The 26,744-nt window shown below is 47.2% G+C and overlaps 1 protein-coding gene, 1 non-coding gene and 1 pseudogene across 7 annotated transcripts; all 3 read left to right on the top strand.

The window, feature by feature from the left end:
* On the top strand, positions 1–26,744 carry LOC135515044 (eukaryotic translation initiation factor 4 gamma 1-like). 6 transcript variants are annotated; one of them, XM_064938894.1, is made up of 33 exons: positions 1–425; positions 2,224–2,266; positions 2,814–2,932; positions 3,160–3,246; positions 3,439–3,471; positions 4,132–4,152; positions 4,865–5,044; positions 5,352–5,451; positions 11,904–12,058; positions 12,884–12,973; positions 13,566–13,644; positions 14,024–15,046; positions 15,193–15,281; positions 15,734–15,914; positions 16,187–16,320; positions 16,536–16,688; positions 17,459–17,851; positions 19,102–19,248; positions 19,536–19,769; positions 19,926–20,030; positions 20,318–20,686; positions 21,002–21,131; positions 21,376–21,478; positions 21,565–21,824; positions 21,960–22,084; positions 22,195–22,367; positions 22,537–22,662; positions 22,890–22,971; positions 23,087–23,185; positions 23,781–23,918; positions 24,053–24,134; positions 24,545–24,685; positions 25,187–26,744. In XM_064938894.1, the coding sequence occupies exons 3-33, from the start codon at positions 2,858–2,860 to the stop codon at positions 25,366–25,368; spliced, it is 5,289 nt and encodes a 1,762-aa protein (XP_064794966.1). In that variant the 5' UTR covers positions 1–425; positions 2,224–2,266; positions 2,814–2,857; the 3' UTR covers positions 25,369–26,744. The 6 variants fall into 6 exon arrangements, with proteins under 6 accessions (XP_064794966.1, XP_064794957.1, XP_064794936.1 ...); XM_064938885.1 differs by lacking the exon at positions 2,224–2,266; XM_064938864.1 differs by lacking the exons at positions 1–425; positions 2,224–2,266 and adding an exon at positions 461–509 and having other exon boundaries at positions 21,379–21,478.
* Positions 24,196–24,323, top strand: LOC135519032 (small nucleolar RNA SNORA57; annotated as a pseudogene).
* LOC135519059 (small nucleolar RNA SNORA3/SNORA45 family) lies at positions 24,753–24,883 on the top strand. The gene has a single exon (XR_010452257.1). It is a non-coding gene; the product is annotated as a small nucleolar RNA SNORA3/SNORA45 family (small nucleolar RNA).

The raw sequence follows: 26,744 nt of genomic DNA, 5'->3' as shown, positions 1-26,744 counted from the left end.
CGACTTACCAGGCGCACCGTCCGGCCGGCTCCAGCGGACGAGAATGCATCGCAACATGGCCTCGCTGTAAACCGAACGAAACCCCAGTAGATTGTGTATTTGACCGGCAATCCGTCACCATCGGCGCCTTGATCATGGACCTCCGGTCCAGAGGCTTTTTCCGGAGGCATTGGAGTTGTGAATAATAATCTTCAAGTGCTATATTAATACATTTTATGTCCTACTCACTTTTGCACGCTCCATGGATTTAAAGAACAAGTGACAGCAATAGCACTCACCCCAATAAGGGCACCACTTTCCATTTGGAGGAGAGGACAAGAAACTACACTATACCATTTTTAAGTAACGGACGATCGGGTGTAATATATTTTCCACTGTTGATTCCAGTCTTCGCTCATATCCCTCACAGACACAATTCATAACCGGTAAGATTCCAGTGTGCGCTACCTGCTATCGATCTTTGAAAGACAATTGGATGAAGGCCCTGCTCTTGTCAGTCCATTTACAAGGTTAGCTAACCTAGCTAGCTAGTTTAGAAGAGTAGCTAATGTTAGCTAGCTACATGTAAAACCGCTGGCTAGCTAAAATGGAATATTGGCGTTGGCTGTCTGTGCGCGTCAAAACGAGCTTGATAAACTAACCTTTTGAGTTTAAACTAATGCCAGTTCATGTCGGTGTTTTAAGTGGGTGAAGGTATTGGTAAATTAGTTAGCGAGCTAACGCTAGCCTGGAATGTTTCTAGCTTTCTAATCTTCCCTCTTTTGAACGTTCAATATGACAGTTCCCATCGAAACAAATTTATTAACTATCTAAACCATTTCGTTAACCTGTGTTTTACTTCAATGCCGGTCTGGCGATTTACTCTTGAGTTTCTTAAATCACACTTTTAAAATATCTAACGTTGGTTAATCCGACCTGTCAACATAGCTAAATCTAGGTAAGGCAATTGTCATGCTGGTTTTTCTATGTGTAGGCCCAACCAAGCCTCACAACGAATTAATTCTGATCGCAAGACTAGCATACCAATTAACATATGAAAGTGTATCAACTATTTCAATTGGATACCAAGAAAGTAATGTCTTTAATATTGCGATGCACAAATGATGTGTCGACATGTCACTGCAGAATGTATCAGTCACTCGACATTACTATGAGAGACACGTAGAACTACCACACAGGCTAGCTAGCTAGTTAGCGCGCGTTAGCTAGTGGGGTGTGTTTGACATCCACCATCATTGGCATGCTCGAAGGCCTTCCCTGCAATTTGACCCATCAGTAATGTTAGTTGTACCGAATCAAACCACAAACCGATCGTGTTATCATATGGTTATTTCATGGTCTTTATTTGTATTTAGTGCCGAAAATGTGTTTACCAAATAATGAGCTAGCCACAGATGGGATAACATGGCTAACACCGGGTACTTGCTAGCTAGTAGTTAGCTAGCCATATGACACGTCTTCCTAATGTGGGATCGCCTCTTTAGACCATGTGATAACAGTTTGACACTACTTCTTTTCATGCTTGAATTAATGGCAACACTGTAGCAATAAGTAATGGGAATTTGCGAAACCTCTTACATGTCTCAGTAGACCCATGCCTGTCTACAACCCACACCACTCAAATGTAGAATATATTGCTTAACAGTAAAAGTATACAGAAAATATAGAGAATCTCAAACATTGTAACCACTAACCAGCACATATCTATAAAAAAAAAGAGAAAATCTGTTACAATCAAATAGAGGCTACTGGCAAGTGAACTTTGACCAGAAACAATACATTCTCTGAAACTAGCTAACCAGTTAGTTCAATTGAGCGTGAGTGAATGTACCATCTCAGGCCAGCGTGAGTCTAATCCCCAAGAACGGATGCAGAGAAGTGAATATATATTTTAGATTTTTATTTAACCTTTATTTAACAAGGCAAGTTAAGAACAAATTCTTATTTCACAATGACGGCCTACCCCGGCTAAACCCTTCCCGAACCCGGACTACGCTGGGCTAATTGTGTACCGCCCAATGGGACTCCCGATCACGTCCTCGAGCACTGAGATGCAGTGCCTTAGACCGCTGCGCCACTCGGACCCCATGACCCCATTAACTGTTTTTTTTTCGCCATTTCTAATTCGCATCCATGTGTCATGTCAAATTCATCTCCCCATCATTATGTGAGTTGACGATAGTCATGGTGCAACGTGTTTTTTTTATTGTTATCATCTGCCAGGAGGATCAATAGACGGTTCAACTGCCCCTAAAGTGGAGATATGGTAATTACCCGTAACCCAATTCAACCCCAGGAGGGATGTGATCTCTCTTGTTTCAGGCCTAAATAGCAGTTAAGAGGTATATGCAACTTTCCCCAGCTGAAATAGGCTAAACCTAGAAGACTACGTGGAAAGTGAAGGAGTGATATAGGGAGGTGAAAATAAGTGTGTATTGGCGCAAGGGTACAGGGAGGAGGCATTACTGTTATCAGGGCAGGGTCAGTAAACACCACCCTTGCTGCTTGGCGGGACAACCTTTCTATAATGCAGACAAACCCACTAACCCATTTCCAATTTTGGAACTCGCCTCAACAACAATGCTGTCACAAGTTCTGACATCCCTGTTAGTGGAAGCCCATGAACTTCATAGGGAGTTAACTTGAGGCTGCTCGATCATCGGTCAGTGGCCATGGTGTCCAGGTTATTATTGTATATCTAGTCTCCTCACTCTAGTCTGACCTACCCAGTATCAAAATGTAGATTGTAGTCTTCCATGGTTTTTTGTTGATTTTAGATTTTTTTTTTGCTAACTCTTCCTCCTTCTCCTCAGATCGGCTGGCAAGTCAGCGCCACCCTAATGCAGAACCAAGTGAAATGAACAAACCACCGCAGCCTATAACGGGACCCACCTCTGTCCCACACCCCTCCCCTTCCCCTGGACTGACACAGGTGAGAGCCATTGACAAGACCCAGTGTGTGCTGACTGGTCAGGGTAGTGTTCATTAGGACAAAAACACGTGAGAACGTTTTGAAACTGGGACATTGCTACCTTAACTTGTCCAATAAGGATGCACATTTTTGTTTTATTACATTGTACCCTATTGAACACAACCCATCTCTGGCAGGAAATTATCTAACTAACGCAGTTGTGTTTCTCTCCCTCCCTTCTCTCCCAGGCTGCCTATGCCCCAGGTCAGCCCCCTTCTCTCGTCTTCGCCACCCCACCACCTCAACAAATGAACTCTTCACCGCAACCGCGACAGGTATTGCCCTCTCCATCTCTCTCATTCTATTTCCTGCTCTTTTGCTCACGCTCTCTAAATGTCCAAGCTTCTGTAACGCTGTTAACGCCAACTCTTGCTTAACTGTAACGCTTTGGTCTAACCTGTTTGTATGTAAGTGTCTCTGGCTACCAACCTTGATCTCTTGCTCTCTTTTGCTGTCCTCCCTCCCAGTTCGCCGCAGGGCCTCGTGCTTTACACCAACAGGTACTAACTCCCCTCACCTTCCCCAAAATGTCTGTCATCTCGACCTGAAAGTAGACCGCTGTGCGTGAATGCAATTTAACTTCAGAGAAAGATGAGGCTAAACAGCCATTCTAGTTCTGATCAGACCCAGCTGTAACTAGTTGTAAAACCACCTGATTTTGAGTAAAATATTTCAAAAAGTATCAATTCAGGCCATGAGTAGAGTGCTGTGCTATAATCCTCAGCCCTTCTGTGGCTCTCCAGGACCAAGGATTCCAGTAGTGATGTGTTCAGGCTGCTAATTACATAGGTTGCCCTTGGTTACACCTGATTCCACCCACTGTAGGACTATACGGTAAAGTTCCTAGGCACCAGGGTCCATCGGTTTTTACATTTCACCTGTTAATGTATAAATTAGTTTCCCTCATCAGGCAAAGTGCCAGCCAACCCATCAGCCAGGCCTACGATCAAGAGGCTTGAATGATACGAGAACACATAGTTCCTTGTGGATTTAACTCTCTAGCGTTATTTTTCCTTGATGGCTTCATATTTTCTGGTAGTCAGCAGCAAACTGTTAGTGGCTGAGTGATATACTGCTTCTTCTCATTCTCTCGTTCCTTCTGCTCTCTTCTCTTGTCCCCCCCCCCTCTTGCTCTCTGCCCGTGTGTTGTGCGGCTGAAGGGCGGATACAGGGCACTGCAGGTAACGGCTTCTTTTCCTTCTCACCCTCCTCTCGGTCCGTCGAATCTAGCCGTAGTTTAGTCTTGAGTCTATAGAATTAACGTCCAAAAGTTTACTCTCGACCCTTGCCCGAGGGCTGACAATAATCAGTGATCATTGGCAAAATACTTTTGTTGTTTAGATGCTAGCTATGATCATTGTCGAAACTTGTAGCTGATCCTGCTTCAGTTTAATCCTGCTCCGTCCTATTATAGCCTAGTTCCCAGTTTGACCACCTTTTGAAATACTAACCAGAGCCTGTGTCCACAATGTCTTTTTGACTAAGAGTCCTGATCTAGGATTTGTCCATAGAATCGTATTCAATATTATTGAAAAAGCCAAACGGATCCTAGATCAGCACTCCTACTCTGAGACGCTTTGTAAATACTGGGCCAGGATGGATATAGCACCTCCCTGTTAGTCATGGGGGATTGTCATACTCGCTACTCTATGAACATGCACCCATGAGGTGTCCAGTTGTTCACAACACAGGCTTGTAAATCCCAAACTAAACCCCCCCCCTGGCAGTCATCGTGTGTGCAGTGTGTTCAGCTCTCTGGAGTCTCGACCGATCTCCACCATCTGACAGTTTCAACATGTGACATTTTAACACCGCAGTACACACAGCTCACCATTTCGCTCATACACACACTCAAATATACTGACAGTTTCTCTCTCCCCTCCATCTCTCTAGCCCTACTATGCCAACAGGGCCACCATGTCCACCAGTGCCCCCCGGGTCCAGACCAGCAGCGGGCCTCGTCCGGTGGGTCCCACCCACGTCTACCAGCCCAGCTCCCAGATGATGATGATCCCTGGGCAGCAGCTGTCCTTTGCTGGCTCCCCTCAGGGCTACTTCATCCCCCCTGGACAGGTGCCACAACCGGTCATGATGACTTTATGTTACTGGTTAACTTCACTTGAATATAGGGTTGCAAGATTCCATAAAATTCACAGCTTTCTGGAATGTCGTGGAAGTTTTGGGAATTTTAAAATGTAAATGGTATAACACCCCTGGTACAGTATTCCAGCACCAAAAAGTCTAAAATCAACATAGTGTTGTAGCTATACCGAAACGCAGCAAACAAGAAGCTTGACCCCTTTAGGACAGGTAACTCACAGTCCTATACCTTTAAACAGTTCTAAGTGTCCTGTCTGCCCCCCCCAATCTCTCTCTGTAGTACCGGGCTCCCTACATGCCACCCAGTCCACAATACCCTGTGACCAGTGGCACGGCAGGCTTCTACCCAGGAACCAGCCCGGCTGAATACCCCACCTATGGTAAGTTGGCTCCACTCTGGGCCATGGCCCAACAGCCAAGCACAACCATGACCACAACCACAATCTGGATTTGAACCACAGGCACGACTGGATCAGCAGCTGGAACTCGAATCAAAACCTAGTGTTGAACTGCAATCTGATGCTCTTTGTCAGGGCATAAATGTAACATTTTGGTCCACCAGCCACTGTGGCAGGTAGATAAAAAACAATACATTTTACCAGCCAAAATATTTTTGGCCTGCTAAAATTACACCAGCAAAACACAAAAATGAACAAGCATGCTTTGTAATGTTTCTAGAACAATACATACAACAATACAATACATTACTTGTAGGGATGCAACGGACAACGGGCCCACGGTACGGTTTCGGTATCTTTATATTTAAGAAACATAACACAGCACCGTTTAAACAATGAACTCTTTATTTTGCCTATAGACAAATAGAACATTCCATTCAGAAAAATGGCAGCATGACTGACTCGGCCTGGTTTCTGTCTCTACTGTATGAAGTCAAGGGGAGAAAAACCTTCAAATTAAAATGGCTTCTTCGCTTTCTGACGACCTGTAGGTTCTTTGCCTTCTCTATTTTAAATAAACAGGGTACATACTTGTATAGGCAATATTTAAAAGTAAAAATAACAAAGTGCAACATCAAGTTGGCACCCTGTATAAGATATTTGTTCCTTTATGTTGAGGTTCTTTTTAGGTTCTTCTGTGAAAAGATAAGCACGTCCAACATTCTCTGAAGCAAGACGAGAACAGCTTGTACTGACAATGTCCCCTGCAGTGGCGAAAACGCTCTCACTTACAACAGAGGTTCCCGGGACGCCGAGACTGTTGTGCAAGTTTTGTAACATGGGGGAACTTTGACTGGTTTGTTTTCCATCACACAAAAGGATCAGCATCCACATGAAGGAAATCTGCTGCCTTGTATGAGGTGACCACCTCAATCATTTTGGGAAAGGGCTTGGTCTGTTCCTCTGCTTTGAAAAGCTCCCCAGATAACTCTGCCATGGCGATCTTCTTTTGAGGAGGGGATAATGATGGATGTTCTTCCTCTGTGGATGGCCCTGCTTGAAACTGCAAGAAAAATGGCTAGTAATAATAATACAATTATTATTAAGTGACACACATCTCATCACATTTTAACGCACATGATAAAAGCAATATCATGAGAAATCATTTAAAAATAGATCAAATACCTGATGTTTATGCGTTACAATTTCTTTGAGGTCCTTGTCGACTCTGTCGCAGCAGGCTGGGCAGGGATTTAAACCTCGGATCAAGGGCTGTAGATCTTTGAAGGTAGTCCAGAGGATCCCGGTCTGTGTATCTCCAAGTCCTGAGTGATGGCTGCCTTGGTCCTCCCTGATGGTTGCACTGTCCTTTGGACCCGGCGCCATGGGTTTGATAATCATTGTCTTTAGAGGGATCATTGATGAGGTTTCACTGCTCGTGAGAGTTTTCAGGGGTTGAGTAGCCAAAATGAGTTTTTTTCTGCCAGCTTCAGTTCACTGTCAGTCAGTCTTTGACCGACTTCTTCACTGCCTACTCCAATATAGCAGAGTAGCTGGCCGGTTGCGGTTCCACAACGTTCCAGCATGTCATGAATGGTATTCCAACGGGTTGTGATGGATTGGGTGTCATGGATTCATTTGTGCTTTGGTATATCTAGCATCTCTTGCTTGACTGTCAACTTGGTGAGCGGTGGTGTTTTTGTGACCTTCCCCAGGAGGCGGGACACTGCCTTGAGAGAGAGAGAAACTGCCCTCTTGGCTGCAAGGTTCAGGATGTGTGCAAAACATCCAATGTGGGGGCCCAAACCCATCAGCTTCATGGATGGCATTCACTATCTTTTGTGCGTTATCTGTAGTGGCTGGGATTGTGCTATTTGGTCTTTCTTGCTTCCACTCTGTCACAGCGTTCAGTAGTTCAAGGGCTACCCCTTCGTCAACCCAATCCAGTACATAGTGAACCGTCAGTGAGGTAGCCTTGAGTTGCTCTGGAAGTCCAACTATCAGTGGAGAGAGTTAGATAGGGTGTCCTATCCAATTTCTTTCTGATGATTCATGGAGTTTGGGAATTACTTTGCTGCTGAAAAATGTGTGGGAGGTGACTTTTTTCATCAGGTGATGAAATCCCGAGTCAGTAACCACGAAATAGGGCTGCAAATCTTTGGCTCTGAATACTCCCACTGCTTTCGTTATTTCTTTATTTTTCTGAATTTGTCGCAAATTGTAGTTGGAAGGCAGCAGCAAGAGGTTGTTGTGTTTTTGCTAACGAGTGGATTCTCCTTGCTCCAGCTCCACCTGCAAGGTATACGGCCGGGTGATGGCGACTTAAATTACACATGTTAGAAGTGTTTCCACTCGAGTAGCCGACAGTGGCAATGCTTGTGGACTGTACTTTGTTTACGGTCTTCTTACCCTCATTGTATTGAACGCCAAAATGTTCCCACACAGCGGATTTGAGAGACTGCTGCTTCTCTCTGTTTCACTAGCGCTTGCCATTGTCACATTGGAGCTGAGAGAATATTTGCTTTTAGTTTCCTCTCTCTTCATGGGGCCGCTTTAGGGAGGTTTCCTACTGAGATATCATTGCAAATCGTCCATTGGTTGTTTTAAGGGGAGGGGTTGCGGTTGCCACATTTTGAGCCATTGCTGTGAGGTAAAGTTTGTCAGCCCTCAGGGGTCCCCTAATGTCCTGTGGCCCCAAGTAGTTGCCTGCCAAGCCTGTTCTCAAGTTGTGCGTCTGGTTCTGTGGATCTGAATGTTCAACGTGCATGTAGTCTGCAGCGCAATAATTACATTTGGAAATGTAATAGGAAAATGACAGGCATATCATAATTCTGCGGTTCATGTGTTCGTATTGAACTGTAGGGGGCGTACTGAACGCTTCGACAACATACTGTCTCATTGCATCCCTAATTACTAGTAAGAAGTAACTAATGTGGTATATTAAATCATATTTTTTGTCACCTGAGCCCTTAATTTTTCCCCCGGAACATGACCCGTCAAACCACACTTGTTAACACCAATGTTTCGGTGGAAACCCCCTTCAACTGGTGTCCGAAGTCAGCCAGCAGGCGCCCGGCCTGCCATAAGGAGTCACTAGAGTGTCTTGAGCCAAGTAAAAGCCCCCAAACCCCCCTGCCAAACACTCCCCCAACCCGGACGATGGTGAGCCAATTGTGTGCCACCCTATGGAACTTCAGCTCACAGCCGGTAATGACACAGCCTGGGATCGAACCCCAGGCTGTAATGATGCCTCAACACTGCAATGCGGTGCATTAGACCGCTGTGCCACTCGGGAGCCTGTGACCTGAGTCTTTTAACCAAAATACTGTATAACAGATGAGACAAATGCTCACCTGCCCCTTTAAGGGCGGGAGGTTACCGTGGTAGCGCAACTCGTCATGTTTGTGCCTGTGAGATTGAGTCTGACTAGTAGAAGTGTTTTCTCTTCCCTAGCAGTTGAAACTCAAAGAGAGAGAAACAACCGAGCTTGTGAACAAAACAATGTTAATAGTGAAGAAACAAGGGCGGTCTCACTTCGGTGGACTTTAGTTTCAAGTAAATTAGGCCCATTTTTATGCCTGTGGGTAGGCATCTAAAAATGAATCTTTGACTCAGATCTTCACATGCACAGAGGGCCACAGCAAGGCAAATTTTCTATAGGATTGAAGTCAGGGCTTTGTGATGGCCACTCCAATACCTTGACTTTGTTGTCCTTAAGCCATTTTGCAACAACTTTGGAAGTATGGTTGTGGTCATTGTTCATTTGGAAGACCCATTTGCGATCAAGCTTTAACTTCCTGACTGATGTCTTGAGATATTGCTTCAATATATCCACATAATTTCCCTTCCTTATGATGCCATCTATTTTGTGAAGTGCACCAGTCCCTCCTGCAGCAAAGCACCCCCACAACATGATGCTTCCACCCCCCATGCTTCACAGTTGTGGTGGTTTTCTTCTGCTTGCAAGCATCCCCCTTTTTCCTCCAAACATAACGATGGTCATTATGACCAAACAGTTCTATTTTTGTTTCATCAGACCAGAGGACATTTCTCCAAAAAGTATGATCTTTGTCCCCATGTGCAGTTGCAAACCGTAGTCTGGCTTTTTTTAATGGCGGTTTTGGAGCAGTGGCTTCTTCCTTGCTGAGTGGTTCAGGTTCTATCGACGTAGGACTCATGGATATAGATAGTTTTGTATCGGTTTCCTCCAGCATCTTCACAAGGTCCTTCGCTGTTGTTCTGTGATTGATTTGCACTTTTTGCACCAAAGTATGTTAATTTCTAGAAGACGGAACATGTCTCCTTTCTGAGCGGTATGACGGCTGCATGGTCCCATGGTGTTTATTTGCGTACAGATGAACGTGGTACCTTCAGGCGTTTGGAAATTGCTCCCAAGGATGAACCAGACTTGTGGAGGTCTACCATTTTTTTCCGAGGTCTTGGCTGATTTCTTTTGATTTTCACATGTCAAGCAAAGAGGCACTGAGTTTGAAGGTAGGCCTTGAAATACATCCACAGCTACACCTCAAATTGACTCAAATGATGTCAATTAGCCTATCAGAAGCTTCTAAATTCATGACATTTTTTTGGAATTTCCCAAGTTGTTTAAATGCACAGTCGACTTAGTGTATGTAAACTTCTGATCCACTGCAATTGTGATACAGTGAATGATAAGGGAAATAATCTGTCTGTAAACAATTGTTGGAACAATTACTTGTCATGCACAAAGTAGATGTCCTAACCGACTTGCCAAAACTATAGTTTGTTAACAAGAAATTTGTAGAGTGGTTGAAAAACGAGTTTTAATGACTCCTACCTAAGTGTATGTAAACTTCCGACTTCAACTGTATATAGGCTTCGTCGTTCTTTGACTTTGCGATTTACATTTTCCAGCTATAGTTTGAAAACAGCTACAGCAGAATTAATTTTACTTTAAAAGTTTTCACACTTGACTATGTTTATTAACAAATGCGAGTGAAATGCTTGCCCTGTTGAGCCCTGACCAACGTGGCTGGTGGAGTCTTACCTGCCAATGCCCAAATCTACCCGCATTTGGCAGGTGGCGGGTGTTAATTTTAGTGCCTGATCTTAGTTGGTCAGTCATTTGATCTTAGGTTCTTTACCGTATGGCTTTGCTGGTTGTTTGTAGTGGTTTTGCCTGGCAGGTGTTTGTGTGTATGGTGGTCTTTGTTTCTCTTAGGACCAAGGCTGTGTGTGTTTTTTTTCTGGCTTTGGTTCGGCTCTATCAGTCTGTGTTCTGTCTTCTCACCTGCTGCCTCTTACTGCCTTAACACCCTGCTCACCTCTGGTTCCCTTCTCATTCACTCACTCTGCATCTCTCTTCCTGTCCTCTCTCTCTCTCTCTCTCTCTCCTTTTCTCTCTTCCCTTCCCTCGCTTCCTTCCTCTCCTCCCCCTGTTGTGTTCAGAGCCCTCTCTGGCTGCGAGGGAAAGGCGGGGGGGGGGGGGAGAGGGGGCGGGCGAGAGAACGGGCGTCTCTCTCTCCACGGCGCTCCTCTCACCTCCCAGCGCTACCCCGGTGAGTAAGTGTGTGTTGCACGGTATGTGCGGGGCTGCATCTTTATCTGCATGTTTGGTTTGTAGTTTTGTGTGTTTTTTTTGGTTTGTAGCTGCCCCCCCCCCCCCCCTTATGTAAACATAGTTTGATTTTGCTCCGGGTGCATGTGGGTCAGGGCTTGAAACAAACCTTTTGGTCCCCCAGCCACTTACCCTCCCCCCCAAACCTGGAGGAGCATGCTTTGTAATGTTTCTCAAACAAATGTATTACTGGTAATCAGTGATGTGGTATATTGCTCAATGCTATTTCATTATTTGTGACATCGGCTACATCTTAAAATATCTCAAGTCTTCGCTAGCAGTTGAAGACACATTGGAAACAACCTGGCTTGTGAACATTGAACAAAACATTGTAATAGCCAAGGAACACAGTCTCACTGTAGTAGACTTTTAAGAGTGAATTAGACCAATATTTATGCCTGTGCTCAGCGCTTCGAAAATCAGTCTTACTTCAGCACTTCAATCCCAGTGCGCACAGCTCCCCAGCCAGGCAGTGTGGGAGCTGGCATGTTTTAGGGTTGGTCGTTCTTTGTGCGATTTAGCTGCCAGCTCTTTATATTGCTGTAAATGTGCTCGTTCTTCACTTCTAACTCTCTCCTTATTCGTAAATGCGAGTGAAGTGCTTGCACTGCCATTGTGGCTGGGGAAATAGACGTCTTACCCGTCAATCTACCCGCATCTGGCAGGGTTTTTTATTTTAGGCCCTGTTTTGGTTATTTTAACATGTTCTATTTCAGTGTGTGGTTATTTCAATGTTTGTTTAGTCTGTATGGTATGTTTGTGGTCATTTTAGTGTGTGATTGTGTGTTGCTTTTCGTGCTGTGTTTGACTTGCCTCCCTCCTCTTCCCCCCCCTACAGCAGGTGCCTACTACCCGGCCCAGCCCCAGTACAGCCACACACCCCCTGTCCAAACCGCGCCTGTCATGATAAGCCCCGCCCAGCCCCAGCAACAGGCCCTGCCCCCTCAGCCGCCGCCGAGCCAACCACTGGCACCCAAGAGGGAGCGCAAAGCGGTACTGTACCACAAACTAATCTTGCTTTTCCACTTTAAGACTGTACCCCTGGTGTTTGGCCTGGAGACGCAGGCTTTTGATCCTGACATGGGGCCAGACTGGGACTTTTCTGGGTGTGTGAACATGGCAAAGGTTAACTGTTAGCATATCAATTGGGCCTTTTCCTTATAAAAAGCAACTGTTCATGGGATTCAGAAGATGTTGATGCTGCTTTTAACAAGTCGTTAGTGTCAGCCCCCACTGTTGAGAACACTTTCTCTAGTATAATACCAGGGTATATATATTAGGAGAGGAAAAGCCCTATAAAGGTCAGAGGGCAGCTGGTATACTATGACCTCGCTGCTGAGGTCAGTGCAGGAGTAGTACATCTTGCCCCTTACCGCTTATATGGGGTCAGACACGGATACCTTCTCTCCCTCCCCCCTTATGGTTAAAGATAGAATTGGGGGGGTGGTAATCTGTTCCTATCAGAATTGGCCTCAGGGTAATGTGACCCTAGATATGTGATTAAAGGCAACTCACCTCATGACACAGATGGAGATTGAACAGCGGGAAAGAAGTATAGACTTGTTTAGACGGTAGGAGGGATAATGGGAGAAGAGAAGGGACTATCATTTATTTAGGCCTATTTAACTAGGGCTGTATTCATCAGTATATACCGTAGCAAAACGTTTTGCAATGGGGAAAAGAAAACGGATAGCCAGTCCCTCCCGGTTTTTGGTGCGTTTATCATCTGTTGGCGTCAAGTGAATACTGCCCAGGCTAGTCGATTTTTAATGTGAAGTAGTCTGACAGTCGGTTGTTCAACTTCCTCCTTCTCTTCAGATCAGAATACGAGACCCCAACCAGGGGGGCCGCGATATCACAGAGGAGATCATGTCCGGGGGAAGGGCCACCTCCACCCCCCCATCACAGGTATGCCTCGCTACCCACTGGGGCCTGCCTGTTCAGGACAATGTAACCTCACAGACCATTCAGAAACGTTGTTGTCCAATGATTAAAACTCTATTGCTGTTCACATCCTGAAACTTTGTGATTGGTATTTATCATATGAGGACATCAAATAAACTATGGGGGGGGGGGGGGCAGAAATGTATCATGTAGAACAGATACGAATGTTTCAGACAGAGCAGTGTCAGCTCTATACATTCTAGTTCTATACATTCAACTCTAAATGTTTCACATCCCCTGGTTTCGCCACCTCCTTTGGATCGTTCCCAGTGATATAAGCTCACAATGCAAGTTTGTAATCTTGTGTCTTTGAGATGATTCCACAGAGATGATGTCATAGAGGAGACCAGGAAGTTTGGAATGGAAGCCAACTGTTCCAGAACGGTTCCATTCAGTTAGTGTTTACTTTTAGGTTGTTGTGTCTCGTCTCCAACTCGACCGGTTTTGATCAAGGCAATAGGATAGCTTTAGAAAACACTGCAACATATTTGTGTTTATTATTTTTAAAATCTAGTGTACGCTAGTTTTGACGGTGCTCCTCGTTTTCTGCCACTAGTCCTCCACTACAGAGGGAGAAGGTCCTTCCCAGACCAACGGAGAAGTTACAAAGCCCGTCACCATGATGACGAGAACAGGTGAGCGTCCTCCCAGGTCTTGTGGTACTACAATGTCTTCACATGGTGATATTTGCCACATTACATAGAGAGTAGAACAGCATGAAGTAAACGATGAACTTGATCTTCAATTTTTATTTATTTATTTTATTTTACTAGGCAAGTCAGTTAAGAACAAATTCTTATTTTCAATGACGGCCTAGGTACAGTGGGTTAACTGCCTGTTCAGGGGCAGAACGACAGATTTGTACCTTGTCAGCTCGGGGGTTTGAACTTGCAACCTTTCGGTTACTAGTCCAACACTCTAACCACTAGGCTACCCTGCCGCCCCTCAATGATTGAATGATATTACGTAATAGTTCCAAAACGGTTCTGAACTAATTATTATGTATTTTTTCAGATGACAACACGGAACCTGCAGAAACAATGGCCGCCATGACCCCGCCTCCTGCGTTGGTGACCCCAGAGCCTGCCACCGCCACCGTCTCAACTGAGGCCAAGCAGGAAAAAGATAGCCAGGCAGCCCCACCTACCGAACAGGTCGTCAGCCAATCGGCTGTCCCCACGGCTGCGGGGAAGGCCGAGGAGGCCATTCCGCCAGAGGAAGACCAGGCCCCTCCCCCTTCCCCCTCCCCCCCTGCAGCTCCTACCTCCCCTCCCCCTGCAGAGGTGCAGACACCACCCACCATCGCTCAGGTCAGTGACACGGTGGATGCCGGTGTGACCCTGGCGGGAAAGGCAGTGACTCCTGAAGCTCCTCCCATTGAGGAAGAGCCTTCGGCCGCCCTAGCAGCCGTTGAGAAGCCTCCTGCTCTGGTAGCGGAGAAAGAGGAGGCAGAGAATAAAAAGGAAGAAGTAGTGGTGGTGGAGGAGGAGATTGTAGAGAAGGTAAAGGAGGAGCCTGTGCTTACCACCAAGCCAGAGGTAGTGGCGCCTGTTACGGTGGCGATCGCTAAAGAACACACTAAGCCCGCTCCACGACCTTTGACCCCCGTCGCCACAGCAACGATCAAACACTCTGCCCCGGCCGTGAAGCCGGTGGTGTCTGTGGCAGCTCCCACTAAAACTGAGAGCGTGGTCGAGCCGACAGCGCCGAAACAGGAAACTGCTGCTGCTGTGCCCGTGTCTGCCCCCGTTCCTGCCGTCAATCCCTCTGTCCCGGAGGCAGAGCCCGCCATGGCCCAGAAGAGCGAGGCGCAGACGCCTCTGTCCAACGGCCTCCCCCAGGAGTACCCCGACGAGGTAGACGCCCCCGTTCCCGCAGAAGAGCGAACTGCAATGCCCAACACCGAGCCTGCCGTTCCCACACCTCAGGAAACTGCTACCCTTGCAGATGCTGCCGTGGCAGAGGAGGGGGAGAAAGAGGAAGATGCATCTACGGTGCCCTTGGCCAGTAGCCCTTCAGAGGACACGTCTATGCAAGGTGAGAGGGGAAGGTTTTTACTGGTCGGGATCACTTGGTCAGGAAGTACTGTGTGCACCAAGGGTTTGGCTGGTGCAGACGGGTTCTGGATGGTGTGGCTTCAGGTTTTGACGTAACAACTTCTGGATGTAACCCTCCTCTCCTAGCTGCTGTGTCTGTGCCAAAGAAGAAGAGGAACATGAAGGAGCTGAACAAGAAGGAGGCCATAGGAGACATGCTGGATGCCTTTAAAGAGGTGCGTTTGTATCTACTCATGTGCCTGCTTGCATAGAGCATAGCGGCCTTCTAAAGTCATGAGCTATTCTGAACAGTTGTCCGTGACCATTTGAAGGTGCACCAGTGGTAAACCTTGAAAAACGTGTAAGATTGTTTACTCCCAGCACTGCAGTCCAGCTGCTACTCCGGTTTGGTCAGTGCAAGAGCAACTTGGCATATGGCATCGTTGGTCTTTGTGCCTGGAGTCCTGGTATATCTGTCGAGACAATCATTTCACTTCCCAGCAAGTTTTCGTCAAACTTCCCGTATGCGAATTTGAAACTTGTATTCTCTCACAACAACAAAATAAAATGTATCAAAAAAGATTGTCACCCCAAATCCTGACGGCATTGTAGGGGTCTCAAATTCATTCTACTCCGTCTTACCCCTCCAATTGTCCTGTCCCTTCTCCCAACTCTCTCATCCATACAGGAGAAGGAGGCGGCGGCTGCCCCCGAGCCCTTGTCCACTCCGGCGGAGCCCAGCCCTGTGGCCCCTCCCCCTTTGGTGACCGCCGACGCGCCAGACGAGACGTGGGAGGAGAAGGAGGACAAGCAGAACGCCGACACACCCCCGCTCAAACCAGGCGACCTCAAGTACCAGTACAAAGGAGGTGGGTGGCCCCCTAGAAATAAATGTGTCTGTAGGTGACACAATTTATCTTCGTTGACGGCGACTATCTCTTATGTGAAATGTCTCATCGTGAATGGTCAACGACCCCATTATGCAGGTGTATGGCCAGCGTTATCCCCCCCCTGTGATACATGTCTCTTCAGGAGCAGTCTGATAGATTTGATTGAATGTGTCCCAGCAACGGTTAAGCAGTATGAAAGAGTCCGTCGCCCGTTCAAACTCTCCCACTCCTCCACCCTTTCCTCCCAACAGAGCAATGGAAGCCTATCGACCCGGAGGATAAGAAGAGGTACGACAGGGAGTTCCTGCTGGGCTTCCGGTACATTGGTGCCAGCATGAACAAGCCCGAGGGCCTGCCTCTGATCTGCGATGTGGTGTTGGATAAGGTAAACTATGTCATTGAAGGAAAGAAATAACAATTTAATGAGCCAATATGGGTATATATATATTTTCTTTTTCTAGGCATCCAGTTTGAAGTGTATTATTCACAACTAAGTGACGTGATTATGCTCCCGTAGTTCATTCGTGTGCTTTTCGAGTTTGTCCCGAATACTAATTTCACTGTCAAATTCATAGGTTCTTAATCCTCTCCTCTCTGTAGGCCAATAAGACTCCCATGCGCCCAGCGGAGCCGGGTCGCAACATGATGAACGCCGGGCCAGACTTCACCCCCGCCTTCATGGGTAACCTGGGCAGACAGTCCTCCGGAGGTGGTGGAGGGGGACCACGGGGCCCTGGAAGGGACCATATGGGAGTGAGTATCGCAGTGTGGGTCCGTGTATGGAGTTATATAGTGGACACTTCCAAAAAATATATATATATTTATTTTTTTATGGGGTAGATCATATTAATATGGCAGATGGATGGAGGCTTAAGTGGAAAAATTGGTCTCCATTTCCAATCCCCCATATTTTTTCCTTTGTAAATATATATATTATTTTTAATACACTGTATATAATATACATACACACACACACACAAGTATGTGGATTCGGCTATTTCAACCACACCCATTGCTGACAGGTGTATAAAACCGAGCACACATCTTTGCTAAAACAGGTTATATCCATCCAGATGCCTCTGTTGTAAGTGCGTAGAGATCCTATAATTCAAGACCTAGATCGGCCATTTTTTTGGGGTAACGTGCTGGCTGTTGTCTCTTGGAAAGCATTAGTCACAGTTCAAAGTATGTCATTACCTCGCTCTCCACATGATAGAAATCAATCATTTGTCACACGTTGCTTGAAAACAAATGGTTTAATTGGTCGACAACCAGTAATTGATTGTGAGCATTTAAAGATGACCATTGAATAGTGTTCTAAGACTGCCATTGAGTGGAACTGGTGCTGTTCTCTACCTTGTTTATGTCTAAAGCTGGGCTCAAGTTGTGAATAGATTGACAGCCCAATTTGTTTGAAGTTCATAGACATCATTTCCCCTCATCTCCTCTACATGATGTTCTTTCTCTCTGTTTTATCCCTCTACCCCCTCACCCATCTTGCTTTCTCTCCTCTCCCCCCCCAGCCCCCAGGACCCCGGCGCTCCCAGCAGGGCCAGCGCAAGGAGCCCCGCAAGATCATCATCTCCTCATCGCTAGGCGGCGACGTGGAGCTCAACAAGGCAGAGAAAGCCTGGAAGCCCGCGGTGAAGATGGCGGGGAGCCGCGGGACCGGCCCCGAGGAGGAGGAGAGCGATGACCCCGAGCAGGCCAAGACCCAGGAGCTGTTCAAGAGGGTCCGCTCCATCCTCAACAAGCTGACCCCTCAGATGTTCCAGCAACTGATGAAGCAGGTCACAGAGCTGACCATCGACACGGAGGAGCGGCTGAAGGGAGTGATCGACCTGATCTTTGAGAAGGCCATCTCCGAGCCCAACTTCTCCGTGGCCTACGCCAACATGTGCCGCTGCCTTATGGGGGTGAGTGACGTGACTGACGACGTTTGGGAATTTTGTCTTTGTGTTTTTCTTTTTTTTGTTCTCTCTGCCTCTACTTTGAGCCATGTGTTTGGACCAGTGCAGTAGGGAGGTAACGCGTCACCAGTACGCGTTGGTACCCGATTCAAATGTTAAAGATACAAGTGCATCAGTCAGAAAGTTGATTGAACCGTTACGAATCGCCGGTTAACTAAAAGAAATGTTGCTCATTACATTCTGCCTTCTGAAAATACCTCATAGTTTGTGACAACTGAGCTGTGCTGTTCATTGGCTATGTCATCGCTCATTTTGTAAACGATAACTATTGATTCATTACTAGCTCAAACAGTTAATGTGCAAAAAAATACATAAAAAGTTCTTGTAGTGGGGTGGTAGATGCCTTATCTCCTTTATGGCTCAGATCAGGTGCCTACGTACATCATTACACACACACACACACACAGAAGTCAGCTCAGACAGGTCCAGTTGAGAGAGGCCCAGCTCACGAGCTCCATCAGCAGCAGACTTTTACGTCCTCCGAAACATGACCCGCCTAGCCGCTCTTCATAACACCCTCCTGCTTCACCCGTAAGCCGGCTGCACCAATGTGCCTTAGGAAACACCGTTCAACTGATTACTGAAGTCAGCCTGCAGGCGCTCGGGCCCGCAGCAAGGAGTCGCCAGAGCGCTATGAGCCAAGTAAAGCCCCCCCCCCCCGGCCAAACACTCCACTAACACGGACAACGCTGGGCCAATTGTATGCTGCCCTATGGGACTCCCAGTCACGGTCGGTTAAGTGACAGCCTGGGATCAAAGCCGGGTCTGTAGTGACACCTCAAGCACTATGATACATTGCCTTCCACCCTGCGCCACTCGGGAGGCCCTAGCAGATTGGAATTTAGAATGGAAAATTAATGTTTCTATTGCAACAAATGTTAGTGCATCAAACTGAATCACACCGAATCGTTTCAAACTAAAATGTATCATTTCGGAGCCCATGTATCTAGGTGTGTATGGTGTCGTCTTGAAAGGGAAAGATGGACATCCATACACTGCAGTATAGGGATGGAAATGAAGAACTCGAGGAGCTGAGAAGCCCTCTTTCGTTCCTTTTCTCCCCCTCTGTTTTAATTCTGTCTTCGTCCATTTGATTGAGTGTACTTTTCTAAGCCTGTCCCCCACTGAACATAAACGAAACTGACCTTGAACTAAACATGACTTGTTCCTTGTTTCCTTTCCTTGTGTCCTCCCAGTTGAAAGTGCCCACCACAGACAAGCCGGGAGTGACTGTGAACTTCCGTAAGCTGCTGCTGAACCGCTGTCAGAAGGAGTTTGAGAAGGACCAGGACGACGATGTGATCTTTGAGGCCAAACAGAAGGAGATGGAGGCCGCAAAAGAGGTACGACATCACATCCTGTCTACACAACAGATGCGTTCTGTTATATTCATATCCAACCCTTGTTCATATTGCCAATATCACAAGATTGGTCTGTATCCTCATAAATTCTAAATCCATTTATTTGACTATTCATTTGACTTGCTGTTTTTCACTTTTGCCAAGGTCTGGTTGAACTAGCAAAGATAGCATCACATTCTGTTCTGTCCCGAACCCTCAAAGAGCGGGTGCATTTTGGGCAATACAGCTTTCTTTACTTTCAAATGACCTTTTGACCTCTCGCCTCCCAGGAGGAGAAAGCCGGTCTGAAGGCGGAGCTGGAGGAGGCCAAGGACAAGGCGCGCCGGCGGTCGCTGGGCAACATCAAGTTCATCGGCGAGCTGTTCAAGCTGAAGATGCTGACGGAGGCCATCATGCACGACTGCATCGTCAAGCTGCTGAAGAACCACGACGAGGAGTCACTAGAGTGCCTCTGTAGACTGCTGTCCACCATCGGCAAGGACCTGGACTTTGAGAAGGCCAAGGTATGCAGAGCGAGGGATACAGACACATAAAGGCATGTACGCATGCCAATGCACAGGGACACGCACACACACATACTGATACCTGACATTTTCTTTGCACAAATGTGAATGGCCACACACACACCAGTCTGAGTGTCCCTCTGTTTGTCCCTACAGCCCCGTATGGACCAGTACTTTGCCCAGATGGACAAGATCATCAAGGAGAAGAAGACCTCGTCCAGGATCCGCTTCATGCTGCAGGACGTCATCGATCTCAGACGGGTACAACTACCCCTCCCTCCATCCCTCTCTGTGCAATGTTCTCTCCATTTCTCATTTTCTCTCCCTCCATCTTTCTGTATCTTCCCCTCTCTTTCTGTCCTTCATGCCATCCCCTCTCTCTCTCTCTCCTCTTCAGCGCTCTCTTTCACTTCTTCTTTCCTCTGTCTTCTCTGCAATAGTATCAATACAGTCATGGCGTCACAGTAATGACCATACTCTAATTCATCATAGGGCTCGAAAGCCTTTGCGAATTCTTAGACTTTAAAAGAGTTCTCTCCCTCCACCAGAGTGGCTGGGTGCCCCGGCGAGGGGAACAAGGCCCGAAGACCATAGACCAGATCCACAAGGACGCTGAGCGAGAGGAGCAAATGCAGCTGGTCAAGGTCCAACAGCAGCTTATGTCAAGGAATGACAGTGGTGGTGGAGGAGGAGGAGGTGGTGGAGGAGGTGGTGGTGGAAGAGGAGGTGGTGGTGGAGGAAGAGACGGCAGGGGGGGAGACCGAGACAGAGGAGGAAGGGATCAGGGGGGCCGTGGGAGCCAGCATGGCGGCCAGGGGGCTAGGGGCAGCCAGCCCCAGGACGAAGGCTGGAACACAGTGCCCATCTCCACCAAGAACAGACCCATCGATACCAGCCGGCTCAGCAAGATCACCAAGGTGAGCGGCGGTTTTAAAGTTCGCAACTAATAAAGGAACGTTTTTAATTACTAAACAAACACAAATCGGGTTCCTAATTATGAGGGGGAAGGTAAGCAATAGTGTGAATTGATTGTATTTCAGTAGCTCATAAGGATGCTTTTTTGCGATCACATGACCAGGTGAAGAGTTTGTGTTCTCAGGGATTTCACTTGTCACTTAAGTAGCCATTTTCCGTCATTTTGTTTTACCAAGTCGAGTCCCCATTTAGATGGATGTACTTATGTCATCACCTCTGCTCTCAACCTTGAACCTTTTGACCTCTCCCCCCACTAGCCTGGTGCTCTGGACTTCAACAACCAGCTCCTTGCACCCCAGCTCGGGGGTAAGGGCATGTGGGGAAGCTGGGGCAAGGGCAGCAGTGGAGGCACCACAGGAGCCAAGCCTGCCGCCGGAGCTGAACCGGGTAGGGCCACAAGGGCACGTGCCGAACACAGGGAGTCGGGTAGAAGCCTACTTCATACAAACACACACCGACATCCCTCACACAAGTGCAAAATACCCAACAAATGTGTCACACTGTACTATACACACTTACAGTACACACTGTACTATACACACACAAATGCACACCTACATATACAGACTTGGCATTTGTGTGATATGCGTGTATTGATCTCGCTCGCTCCTTCCTTCCTTTTGTTCTCTAGCAGCGGAGACTGGCCGTCCGGCCACAGGCAACCGTTTCTCTGCCTTGCAGCATTCTGCTCCACCAGCATCGTCCTCGGACGCTGACCGCAGGGTACCCCAGAGGTCAGTACCTCTGTTGCTGTCTGTTGCTACCTCTGTCCCCCCCCCCCCCTCTCTCCACTCTCTAATATCTCTCTCCTTCTCCGTAGGTCCAGCTCCAGTCGTGACCGCGGCGGGGACCGGGACAGGTTCGACCGCTTCGAGCGACGCGATAGCAGTCGCGACGCCCGCCCGCCTGTCACCAAGCGCAGCTTCAGCCGCGAGACAGAGGAGCGTAGGGGCGATAGTCGCACCCCTACGGAACCCCCCGTCCGGCGCGTAGCCAGCATGTCTGACGACCGGAACAGAGGCAGCCGTGACCGGGGAGGCAGCGGTAGCCGGGACAGGGCTCCTAGCAAGGAGGCTGTTGGTAAGAGACTATACACACACTTCTACTGCCAACACATACATCATTCACACACACGCTGGATACATGTGCACACACAGTAGTATAATATATGTTTTTGTGTACAATAGTGTGTGTAACTGTGTTGTATCTGTACAGTGAAGCGTGAGACAGGCCCCACTCTTCCCCCCGCTGCTCCGGCCAAACCGGCCATGACCGAGGAGGAGCTGGACAAGAAGTCCAGCGCCATCATCGAGGAGTACCTCCATCTCAACGACATGAAGGTACACACACACACACACCATCAGTTTTGTGTCCATGACAAAGGTACACACACACAGGCGATTGCATAGCTGACTGCTAAACCCCTGTCCTTTCCCGTCCGGCCCTGTAGGAGGCGCTGCAGTGTGTAGTGGAGCTGAACAGCGCCCCGCTGCTCTTTGTGTTTGTGCGGAACGGCCTGGAGGACACTCTGGAGCGCAGCGCCATCGCCAGGGAACGGATGGGCCTGCTGCTGCACCAACTCCTCAAGGCCGGCACCCTGCCCACAACACAGTACTACAAGGGGTGAGAGGCAGAGAGAGTAGAGCCCTAAAGACCAGGTTGTGTGTGTTTCTCAAATGGTGAAAGAAAGTGTGTGTGTTTTGAGAGAGCACAAGATAGTGATTACTTTGCCTTGTTTTGTGGGTGAGAGAGCACTGAATAAGGTCTTTACCTGGTTATGTTTTAATCAAAGGCTCCAGGAGATCCTGGAGGTGGCTGAGGATATGGCCATAGACATCCCCCACATCTGGCAATACCTGGCTGAGCTCATCACCCCCATGCTCCATGACGGAGGCATCCCCATGGGACAGCTCTTCAGGTGAGGCCCAGGTTCCAAATAGGTTGCATAGGCCCCAACTCCCGGCAGTCACTTGCATGTAACAGCGTTGGTTCCAGAAAGGCTTTGACTGACGCTTCACTTTGTGGATGAATAGTGAAGAAGTGCTAGTCAAGAAAATATACAGTTTGAGACGGATGTAAAGAATGAATGAGAAGTTTAAAGGAACGCTCGGTAACCTTTTTGCTACTGTGTGTGTGTTTCTCCAGGGAGATCTCCAAGCCCCTGGTTCCCCTGGGTAAGGCTGGTCTGTTGCTGGTGCAGATTCTCAACTTACTCTGCAAAGGAATGGTAAGTGTCTCTGTGCAAGCAACTCTGTGGGGTTTGTGCATGTCCATAAAATACTTTGTGTGTGTGTGTAAATGAATTGTGTATTAATGATTTGTAAATAATAAATGATTTTCAGACCCATAAGAAGGTGGGTGGTCTGTGGACGGAAGCAGGGCTCAACTGGAGAGACTTCCTGCCAGAGGATGAGGATGTCAATAAGTTTGTGACTGAACAGGTCAGTGTGGGAGAAGGGGTTAAACTTTACAAAAAATAATCATGTTTTTTTTAGTGCCACTTGATCTGAATGCATTGTAAGATATAAGATCGGTGGACTGAACATGCGACTGCCCTAAATAAAAGAGGATTTTTGTTGTTTTGGTTAAGGGAACTTGATATGGGTTTGCCTTCTCGTTCTATAGGTGTTGTTGGCTTAGAATCAAAGGATCATTGACAACAGCGTGAACTATATTTTGTCTCCAAATGTTTATTGAAAACATACAATAAGCATTGGTTGACTCCAATTGCGTTGTCACAGTTGTTGGTTAGCTAGCTAATTTTAGCCATATTTGCATAGACGTGACATAAGTCCAAAGACCTCGAGACGCTATCTCAAGAACAAGACACAACTAACTGAAGCAAGCCACCTACGGTTCCCCACACAGCCACTTCTTATCATTGTAGATAGCTCTTTGACCTTTCAGAATCATAACACGCTGCCTCTGCAACGTGCGCGTATCAATATTCGTGACGTGGTCAGGCAACCTGGGGGATCGGCGTGTGCCTTCCGTAGAGTTCCTAATGTAATTTTATGGTGCGTTCGCTCTTTCCAGAAAATTGAGTTTACCCTGGGGGAGGAGTCGGATGAGACCAATCAGAAGAAGCCCATGAGTGGGGAGGAGCTTAGCAAACATCTGGACAGACTGATCCAGGACAGGGCTAACAACCAGCGCATCAGAGACTGGGTCGAGGTGTGTGTGATGTGCATATGCAACTTTGTGTATCAGCAGGTCAATTGAAAGTTTAAACACGCTATCTACATGTAACTTTTGGGAAAGCAGGCTCTGTGTGGTAACTACTTATTTATTTGCCCTCTCACTTACAGGCCAACCTGGACGAACAGCAGGCGGCTGCCAACCAGTTTGTGCGCGCTCTGATGACCTCCATTTGCCAGTCAGCTGTTATATGTGAGTACCTGCGAAGCCCATATCTGGCCCTTCTGTTTGCATACCTTAAAGATGCTTCCAACCTCCTTTCTTGGCATGCTGTTGCCCTGTATATTGTGTGTGTGATGGAGAGAAACCAAGGACAGTGCTATGTATTCGGTGCCAGAATGTTCCCGACTTCTGGTTCTATGCCCAGTCGTTGGTACATTCTGATATCTGTCTGATTGGCAATGAGGGCATCAAGTTGGGTGTAGAATGAGTGTTGGTCGTTGGGTGCTACTCTAGGTTTATGGGTCTGGGTTAATTTTCCTATGAATCGGGTTAACTGGTTGGAGACTACGTTGTAAGAAGAATGGGGGTGGAACATGCATCCATCCTTTCTCCCTCTCTCTCCGCCTTCACTCACTCTAACACGCTCTCCCTCCGTCCAGGTGAGAACCCGTACAAGGTGGACGTGGAGCAGATTACCCAGAGGGCCAAGCTGCTGCAGCGGTACCTGAGTGACGAGCACAGGGAGCTGCAGGCCCTTTACGCCCTCCAGGCCCTCATGGTGCACATGGAGCAACCGGCCAGTGAGTACAGTACTGTGGTTTGTGTGTGTTTCGCCTCAGTTCTGTGAGGTTGTGTATGATTGTGGGTAGCGAGGCTAGAGTCACGCCTTTACAACCTCATTGTCCTGGTGTGCTAGAGTGCTCGCAGAGTAAACCTCTTTGCCTATTCATTGGCTGTAGTCTCTTGTGGCCCAGCCAATCACCAGTTCAGATACAGAACCTCTGTTTTGATGTTTCTTTTTGTCGTGAACATCCACAGCACTGCAGTTGCTTCCCATTCCGTGTAGATTTTGTGATTGTCGTTCACATTCTGCCCCACTGGCTTTGTCTTCTGTCTCGCAAAAAAAAAAATTGTAAGATGAGCTTTGATTGTTTGTGTGTATTAAAATGTTTGCTGAAGGCGTATGTATTTATCCACATTTCTCTATCAGATGGTGTTGTGGCTAGATTCATAGTTCAGGAATCATGATTATGGCTGTGCATCTTAACTACCCTCTGACTGTGGCATCCTCCCTTCGCCAGATCTGCTGCGGATGTTCTTTGACGCGCTGTACGACGAGGACGTGATCAAAGAGGAGGCCTTCTACAGGTGGGAGTCCAGTAAAGACCCTGCAGAGCAGACCGGCAAGGGCGTGGCCCTTAAGTCGGTCACCGCCTTCTTCACCTGGCTCCGCGAGGCCGAAGAGGAGTCCGACAAGGACTAAATGTCCTCTCTAAAACCACCACCGCCCTCTATGGCTAGGGAGGTGTATTGCAATGGGAGCCCGAGGAGAGAATTGGACTCTGTGGCCCTTTTTTTTTTTAATGTGGCGGACTGATATCGATCCTCAACAAGGCTTTTTAGAGAGGGACCTGACATGCAATCACTTTCTCTCTTCTCTCTCTCGCTCACTTCCTCATTCTCTTTTCCCTCTTTTGTGATGGCGTGTGTCCGCCGAAAATGAAATAAATGATTGAGACGGATTTTGCTTGTGTAAACGCGTGGAATAACTACTACGGTCACTGCGTATAAAACCCTTTTGACTTGTTGTTCTTGAGAAAACAATGACAAACCAACACGCTGCTCTTTGTGGTTGTAGACAAAATTCTATTATGCAACATACTATATGACACGCAAACGCATAGAGACAATGGTAGAGGTGTCATGTAGCATGTTTTTCCCTTGGAGTGGGGTATCATGCCATGCGTGTGTGTGACGTCCGATCGAACACAGAGCTCTGTCTTCTCTTTTTTTTTTGTGTGCGTGTGTGCGCAGCATGGTTGAAGTGTGTTTCTTTTAATGATGTAGATGAGGTATGTTTGCTGATCAGCTGACATCAAGCGTATGTTGCCGACTATAGAGGCTCTGAATGGCTTTCTGAGCGACGGTTCTTTTCCTTTTTTCCACTTCCTGTTTACCGCAGTACTGGGACTTTGAGGACAGAGAAACAAGATGGGGGATGGATTGTGACCTTTGACCATTAGCCTCTGACCTTGGCTACTGGAGGACGGTGGGGGTCTTCTATATGCTTCCTTAAAGCCTACCTTTCACTTCCTCCCCCAGTAGTCAATCCTGACTGAGATACTGCGTCTTTTACCTCTCCTGTAGTTACATGATGAACTGTTGGGTGCGTTCTCTCTCGACCCCTGTCGAATGAGAAAACAAACCCCATAACTAGAGGACTCCTTAATGACAAAAATCACCATTAAAACTTGAAACCTACAGAAATCAACTTGATGAAATAAGAAAAACAGAAATGATCCGAAAGCCTTTTCTACTCTAAGTGGAATCACATTTCAGGAGCGTTCTGTACATATATATTAAAGTTGTTTTTTTTGTCAGTTTTATTTTTCAGAAATAATAAAAAATAAATTACTGATGTAATGTAAACTATAAAATGCTGTATCATTTTCCAACAGAAGTGGCAGTGTGTCCAGATGCAGAGAGGGGTGCTTTAGGTCATCCATTGATTAGTTTTATTGGACTTTTGTAAATATTTTGTTGCTTTCTTTATTATTTAAGGAATTACTGCTTCTTTTTGCATCATAAACTGGAAAAGATGAGGAAACCGAAAATTGCAAATAAAAGACTTATCAAGTT

The sequence above is a fragment of the Oncorhynchus masou genome, chromosome 3 (assembly GCF_036934945.1).
Source record: "Oncorhynchus masou masou isolate Uvic2021 chromosome 3, UVic_Omas_1.1, whole genome shotgun sequence".
Lineage (NCBI taxonomy): Eukaryota > Metazoa > Chordata > Actinopteri > Salmoniformes > Salmonidae > Oncorhynchus > Oncorhynchus masou.
This window is presented reverse-complemented; position numbering and strand designations above follow the sequence as displayed.